Below are 8,064 nucleotides of genomic sequence, written 5' to 3'. Positions count from 1 at the left end.
GATAACATTGTAAACGAAGCACAGTATCTAATACCCTCAGTGAATGTTATTTGTTTCCCCTCATCTGCACCTCCTTTTACCATCTAGTTTGTGTACCAGAACACTGGAATGGTAAAACAATCCTAGAATGAGAGGTTAAAAACTCTCTCATTTTATAGACAAGAAAAAAAGAGACTTGGTGAGGTTGAGTGACTTGCCCAGGGCTTCTGATTCATTAGTGAGAGTCAGAGTTCAGGTCTTCTAATTGTTGGTTCAAGCAAGTCTCCATTTTCACTCCTTTAAAGGCTGTACTGGTATTTCTATCCCCAGATAAGCCTTTCTCCGTCTGATTTTAAACCTAAGACCAGTTCTGACCATTAAACAGTACATCTTCTAAGTCTCCTGCAGCCCCACGAAACCTGCAGATAACGTCCGGGAAAGGCGCCCCCCCCCCAGCCCCCTGCAGAAGGCCAGGAAAGGAAAACAATCCTAGAATGAGAGGTTAAAAACTCTCTCATTTTATAGACAAGAAAAAAAGAGACTTGGTGAGGTTGAGTGACTTGCCCAGGGCTTCTGATTCATTAGTGAGAGTCAGAGTTCAGGTCTTCTAATTGTTGGTTCAAGCAAGTCTCCATTTTCACTCCTTTAAAGGCTGTACTGGTATTTCTATCCCCAGATAAGCCTTTCTCCGTCTGATTTTAAACCTAAGACCAGTTCTGACCATTAAACAGTACATCTTCTAAGTCTCCTGCAGCCCCACGAAACCTGCAGATAACGTCCGGGAAAGGCCCCCCCCCCCCCAGCCCCCTGCAGAAGGCCAGGAAAGGTACTGCTTGCTCAGAGCCCTGAGAAAACCGCTAATGGAGACAGCAGGTGAGGAGGGAGGCCAGGGAGCTGCAGCTGTTGGCAAAGGTTGCCCTAGTAACCGTGCAGGGCTCCATTCAGGAAGTGAGCCCAACTCCAAGATGCAAAATGATCGCCTTCAAGGGCTCCTGTGAGCACAAAGGAACTGAGGGATGGCCAGGAGAAAGGGAGGTGTGGGGTGAGATGGGGGTCCAGGCTGTCAGTTACAACCTTCCACCTTCCAGAGAAGAAAAATAAAGGAAGAGAAGAGCTGTTTGAATCTTCTGGCCTGTGTGAACCGTAAAAACACCCATTTAACAGGCGTCCCTTTGTGATGATGGAGGGAAGCAGGCGCCCCTCTGTTTACCAGCCTTATGAAACAGTATGCCAGGAGAGGGGGGAGAAATCCCAAACCTTGCTAACTTTATGGGGGCCCTAAACTCTTCTTGCTGCCTCTCTTTTATTCACACTGATGACAAAGACCATTTGCTACCAATTTATTGGAAACTTTTTTTTTTCACAGCTTGAGCTGCTTAAATGCAGGGAGCTCCCTCTCCCCACAAATCGCTGTCAGACACTTGCTGAATGGGCCAGGCTCAATTATGCTCCTGCCACAGGTTCAGCTCACACTGTGACCCTGCATGGCTTCCTGCTATTCATATGTGTTACTTCCCCTTTGTGGTAATGGCTTGTGGCACTTGGCCAGAAAACATTATTAATTTCAGAAGTGGACTGACAAACAACAAACCCACAGTGAAACGAGAGGAAGTGCTGGGGAGGCCAGCTGTCGGCTTGAGCAGAGCTGTAGGAACTCAGTGTATGCAGGTTCTAGAAGGAGACGATAATCCACAAAGAGGAAATGCACTAAAATTATCCACCGCCCATATTAAAGAAAAAAGAAAGAAAGAGAAAAGAAATCAGAGAAAACTGTGTGTTGGGGGGAGGTGTGTGGAGAAGCACGCAGCTACTCGAGCTGCAGCTGGACAGGAAATTGCTAACGCTGCTTGCAAATCCCTACTTTGAAGAGGCAGTTTAGGGAATGCCAGGAGCGGAAACCGTTCAGAACTGGATTAACACGAGCCAAGTTGAACTGCAACCACTTCTCCTTTCGGAGCTCTGGCTGACTTGGGGCACCCAAATGCGAGAGACTGACTTGGTGTTTTTTTGCACTGTTTCTGCCTTTTATACATGCTTAGGTGCTAAAAGTCACACTGGACGGTTTGATATGATTGCCATAAAATCAGGGCTACTTGCCTCCTACCAAATAATTCAACTGACATCTCACAGGTACCGTGTGGGTGAAAAGCCCATCTTTCTCCCCACTGCAGACCAAGGGACCAAGCTCATTCAAAAAGGGCTGGAAATATATGTTCTAATCCTTTGATTTCATACACCTGCCCTTTATCTTGATTTGTGTATTTTGACACTCAGGACGAGGAGAGGTATGTCCCAAGGAAAACGACAGGATATTAAGCCTTTACCTTAAAGTAACTGTTCAAAATAACCTCAACATAAAGTTCCAACAGGAGTTTCTGGCCCACACTCTAAATCAAAGTACAAAGCACATTAGGAGTGGCAAGGCTTCATTTCAAGTGCCAACGTGAAATCGTGGCTACATCTAGACTCAGGGAGAAAGCTTAGCTATGCCCTGCCCTGTACACGAAAAAGGAAAGGGGAGACATCATCCCAGATTCATTTGTTATTCCAATGCTACAATTTGCAGGTAGAATTGCCAGTTACAGACCAGAAAAAGAATCATCTCTACTTTCTCCCAGGCATGTCTAAGTATTATTGAGCAGAAGACCCTGACAGGGAAGGAAAGAGAGGTGAACATTGCCAACTGTCACCTTGTTATTCTGGTGCCCCCTCTTTAAGACTATTCATGAATAACCAAATCTTATAGTTCAGCAAGCTGTGCTCTGAGACTTCATTTTTCTTCAAGAGCATTCAAATTTTCCTAAGTAAGCCAGAACTTATTAGGAAGTGTTGTCCACTGGAATGATGTAATCACTCTCTTCCCTTCGTATGAAGTATTATCCATAGGAATGATATAGTCAATCCCTTGTCACTTTTATTTGAAGCAAAAGATGCACCTGAAAAATTCTTGGAAATAGCTTAAAAGATGAGAACTTTGCCCCATTATTCCTACATGTACTTTACAAGCCAGTATCAATCCCCAACTGAAAAAGTCCTAAAATGTGTCACTTCACATGTAAGTACAATTAAGGAGATTTTTTTTAAAATACACATTCAATAGCCAAAATAGTTATTTATTAATAATTTAAGGTTTTACATTCTTATAATAAATTTCAGCTCAGAACTTTACACCATGAACATAATGGAGCCACTTGTCTCCCTCCTTCACAATCATATGCATGTCGCCTGTTAAATGGGTACCCACGCTCACACACACGCTTCCAGTTTCGCACAAATTGTTTTTAAAAAGCAAAGAGACCAACCCAAAGTATTGCATTTGAGGTGACACTCCCTGAAGAATTTTGTACAGAGGTAATATACTGTTTAGCACAGCTGAAGTTTAAAAAAAAAAAAAAGTGAGCCCATGATTTTGGTGTCTTTCCAGGATATCCCCTTTGAGACAATACAAGCCAAAATATTTACAAAAGTAAGGCAGAGTCAAACTACATTAAGAGAAAAAAAAAGGTCACAAGGAAGATATATGAAAGACACTGGAGACTGCACCATAACAAGGTCTCTGTGATCGTAAGTGTCCATGAAAACGTCATTCAGAATTGGTAAAGTCGAGCATGCTGCAAATATATCCTTTGGATTAGAAAAGAACAAAAGTTTCAATCGTTTTAAGAAGTGGCATACTGCTCTCTCTCCCTTTGGACGATTTCTTTTAAACCCATCAAAGGAAAAACAAACACAGTTCAAACAAACACTGTCAAATGATTTAAGATCAAATATTTACAATAATCAAATGGAGTATCAGATTCATTTGAGTGATTATTTATTTATTTTCTTTTTTTTTTTTTGCAAACTGATACTACAAATACAGAGCTGAAACCTCTCTTTGGCTCCTCTATATGCAAAATTGAGTCAGTCTTCACTGAAGACAATATAGAGTCAGTTCCAGATGCAAAAGGAAACAGTCATACAAGGCCCTAAAGAATACATGCTCCTACCCTACCATTTGGTCCTACCCTATATACCTGGAAGTTCTCGAATCCCAGTCCCTGCAGGGGTAGGCTGTACACATGGGTGTGGAGCAAACCTACTGCCTGTATCTATACAGCAGGTCCTGTTCCTCCAACGAGAATGGAGCAAATCTCTCCCTTTGGAATAACCAATTCCACACGTGGTAACCTTGTCTAATACAGACAGCTGGTGTCATGTTGACACCTGGGCCACATACAAAGAAAGCAGCCCAGCTGATGCTGCTAAGAGAAACTGCTGAAGAACGGACACATCCCAGTGTGGGGCCTTTCACGTGGATTGCAGGGAGTCCACCTGGTAGACATTCTGGTTGGAGGGCGTGGTGAAATAGAGCTGCTGTGCTGGGACCCGGTTGTCACAGGGGCTGCTGAGTCCCAGCGTCCTCTCGAAGTCCAGCAGCTGGCCCATGAAGTTGAAGTTGGGTGAGATGTTGGATTTCTTCATCTTCACAATGTCATAAGCATCGTTCATTGACAGGTTGAGCTTCTGCATGAGATAAGCCACAGTCACAGTGACTGAGCGGCTGATGCCAGCCAAGCAATGCACCAAGACACCACAGTTTTTGCCCCGGGCTTCATCTGTAAACACACAAAAAGAAAGGCAAAATGTCAGTAGACTGAAAACCACCCTTTGTGAACGACCAGTCTAAAAACTGAGTAATAATGATAATAATAAAAAGATTAAAAATAATTGTGTGCAGCAGTTGAGTCCTGCAGGCAGCAGAAAATGTATCACTGCGATAAAACATGTACACTGGGCACAATTACATATTTCAGATATTTTCTGAAAAGGGAGCTTTTGTGTTAAGTTCCCGCCAACAAAAAACTCCTTAATGTGTGCATTCTTTGCCCCAGCATGTGAATACCAGAAACCCTGCAATATGGTTGTGAATGCCTTTTACACAGACAAGCAGACTGCAAGGGTCTATTAAATTATTCTCCAACTGTTGTGCAGCTAACAATGGAGATATTCAGGCATTTTAAAAGAGAGAGGGAAGTCACAGGGGACAGCCCATTAGGAGGAACAGGATGTCGACATGGCCTGAAAATGAGTTCCTTTGTAATAGGAAATGCATTACAATGCCTGGAGATTCGCTTCTCCAGGCTTTCAGCCCACAGTCCTTCCTGCTGGGCTCAGGTTACCCTCACTGTCTCACTGTGAACCGGTATCACAGTAACATTCAGCTGGATTACAACATCTAGCATTCACAGGGCTTTCCAACGCCTAACTTCGTATTCTCAAACAACTCCCAGGTCTTTTAAAATTACAAAGTCATGCTAGAATTCCTGTCTACCTTGAGTACTATTATCTGGCCCTTCTCTAGTCCAAAGATTGAGGGAAAATTCTGTTGTCTACTTACGAATGGTCTCCCTTTCAAATGACTGAATTCAGAGCCAAGCAGCAGACAGCGTTTCAAATACACCTGTGGTCTGCAGCCTTGTCAAAAGGCACTTTTTCTTAGCAAGAAGATAAACCAGAACTAAGAAGGCCCTTGGAACATCAGAGACCGGCAGCCCCACAAATTAGCAAGCAGCAAGAAAGATAAACAGCTTGAACTCTAGGAAAGGTTAGGAATTTTGCATTTAAAAGTCTGAGCGAGGACTATTAGTCTCACCTATGAAAGAAATGGCCTCAGGAAAAAACTGGGACAGGTTTTGGCTCCAGTGATCCGAGATGGGGATCTGCTTGTATTTGAACTCTCCCGCGTTCTCAAAGAGATTCGGCAAATTGGGGGTGACGTTCAAGATGTACTTGATGCCGAACTCCTCCAACACGTCCAGGTTGGTGGAGTCCTTGGCACAACCCAAATAGAGGAAGGGCAAGATCTCCACGGGGAAAGAAGGCTGGCTGTTGGACAGCGGGCTGCCATCCGAGTCCGTTGCACTACTGGGGTCTCGGTCAAGGTCAGACTCAATGTCCGAGGAGGAGTCGGAGCTGATCCGCAGGCCCCCGAGCCCCAGCACTGGCAACGGTGGCGAGCTGCTGCTACACGAGCCGTCTAGATTGGTCTCGCAGTGCAGAGCGAACTCGGCTTGGAACTTACTGAAACCACCTGCCAGGACGAGAAAAGCAATCATGTAACCCGAGATCCCGTAGTAGTTTTCACAGCTTTGAGAGCCGCAGCCTCACGCAGAAACACACCACAGAACCCTTCCAGCCGCCCTGCACACAGAGCCAAATACAAGAGAAAGACACTGAAGTGTGCACCCTTGGGAACAGAACGAACGGGCCCGCCTCCCCTGGGAACCTTTATTCTCCCGAATCCGGAAATGCACAAAATGGCAACTTTTCCGAATATCTTGAAGGGCTAGAAAGTGTCAATCTGCACCCCAACGACCTCTGCCGTCCTGCAAAATCTGAACTCAAAATCGAACGACAGAAAGCAGGGAATGGTGGGGAATATCCCGGGTAGGAAGGAGAGCTAGTTAGAAAGAACCGGCTAGTGCCGGCGGCCGGAAGCCGGTCGATTCCGCGCGGCTCCGGCTCGCGGGTGCGGGACTCTAGAGAGGTTCGCAGCCGGGAGCCGGCAGACTGCCCCTGGCGCAGCAGCGCGGCTCAGAAGCGCCAGCCGAGCGCTGCAGGGGCGCTTCCAGCACGCGCGTCCCGCCTGCAGCTCGCAGCCCGGTGTCCCCCGTCCTGCCCCCGCGCGGAGCTCCCCCGGCTCGTACCTTCCAGGTAGAACGCCCGGCAGCCCTCGTCCTTGAGCTTCTTGAGCAGCAGCCCGAGCACCGACTCGCCGCCCGTATTCTCGTTCCAGTCGCTGCTACTCTCGTCGTAGAGCACCACGGTATCGGTGCCGCAGCGCCGGGTGAAGCGATCCCGGTCCTCGCCGCGCGTGAAGAGCGCGCGAACCGGTAGGTTGCCCTTCTGCAGGCGCCGCAGCATTATCCCCGGGATGGCCACGTTGATGGCTGACTCGATGTGCGACGACTCGTACAGCTCCTGGGGCCGGCAGTCCATCAGCAGCAGCCGCTCGTTGCCCAGCTCCAGCTGCTCGTTGAGCCACGCCACGGTCTTGCTGATCGCCATTTCCGACGCGAAGGGCACGGGTCTGAGCGTATCTATCATGGGGGTCGAGCTGCCGAAGAGGGCGGGGTACCTACCAGACGCCCCTCAGGGCAGGCATAGGCCGAGCGCGCCGCGCGAAGCCGCCGCTCTCAGAGCGGGGTTGAATTCCACCTCGCCCTTCCCCAACCCGGTTAGCGGTTGGGGCAGGCGAGACAGAAGTGAAGCCGGCGGTTCCCTCTGCACCCAGCTGCAGCCGCTCGCTCTTAGTGTCAATGAATCTCTCTGAATGAAGCTGCCCGGAGTTTTGTTCCTCCCCGGTGAATGAAATCCAATTAATTCGGACTCCGTGCTACTCAGAGGGGAGGAAAAAAAGAAACCCAGCGGCTCCTAATCCCTCCCTCCAAGACTGCACCTCAAATCCACCCGGGCGTCTTTCTCCTAGGACTATTCAAGCCTCGATTTGCTCACTCTCCCTTAGACTCAAGGCTCGCACACCCCCCAAGCGAGGCAGCTCCTCAATGGATACAAACAGCGAGCGTCTCAATGGATACATTCTCCAGGCCAGCCAATGAGCGCGCTGCGGAAGGGGCTGTTGCCGTGGGGACGGGCCGGCTGGAACAGGTTGTGTTGATGAATTGTTAATGAGTTTGTCATTCACAAAAACGGAAAGGAATTTCCGCTCCGGATAAGCCCCAGTGCAAACAAGCTGCAACAGCGGGCTCGGCGGGAGGAAGGAGAAAGAAGAGGAGGCGGTGGTGGAGGAGGAGCAGGGCACACAAACCAGGGCACTTCAGTTGTCTCATGTTTCCTTCTGTTGAGAGTTCACACTTCGCTTCGGAACTTTTGCGCACAAATGGTGCAATTAGCAGGCACAAAAGCCCTTTTTCGCGACGCCTGGGCGCGCAAGCTAGCTTTAGGGAAACTTGTGCTGACTTTTTCCCTTTTATTCCCTTTAAACTCATTTGGACTGGAGTTCACGTTAACCCCACCCCCCACCCCCCTTAGGCAGTGTGTGGCATTTGTTTGCCAGCTTAAAAAGCCCAGCTCTGTTTACTC

At 47.9% G+C, this 8,064-nt stretch overlaps 1 protein-coding gene across 2 annotated transcripts; it reads right to left on the bottom strand.

The window, feature by feature from the left end:
* Positions 1–3,076: 3,076 nt before the first annotated feature.
* On the bottom strand, positions 3,077–7,526 carry DUSP6 (dual specificity phosphatase 6). 2 transcript variants are annotated; one of them, XM_007449115.1, is made up of 3 exons: positions 6,669–7,526; positions 5,615–6,052; positions 3,077–4,577 (listed from the first exon to the last, which is right to left on the bottom strand). In XM_007449115.1, the coding sequence occupies exons 1-3, from the start codon at positions 7,066–7,068 to the stop codon at positions 4,270–4,272; spliced, it is 1,146 nt and encodes a 381-aa protein (XP_007449177.1). In that variant the 5' UTR covers positions 7,069–7,526; the 3' UTR covers positions 3,077–4,269. The 2 variants fall into 2 exon arrangements, with proteins under 2 accessions (XP_007449177.1, XP_007449178.1); XM_007449116.1 differs by lacking the exon at positions 5,615–6,052 and having other exon boundaries at positions 4,270–4,577.
* Between the last annotated feature and the right edge of the window lie 538 nt (positions 7,527–8,064).

The sequence above is a fragment of the Lipotes vexillifer genome, unplaced genomic scaffold (genome assembly GCF_000442215.2).
Source record: "Lipotes vexillifer unplaced genomic scaffold, Lipotes_vexillifer_v1.1 scaffold415, whole genome shotgun sequence".
Lineage (NCBI taxonomy): Eukaryota > Metazoa > Chordata > Mammalia > Artiodactyla > Lipotidae > Lipotes > Lipotes vexillifer.
The sequence above is the reverse complement of the archived record's forward strand: the minus strand, read 5'-3'. Positions and strand labels throughout refer to the sequence as shown.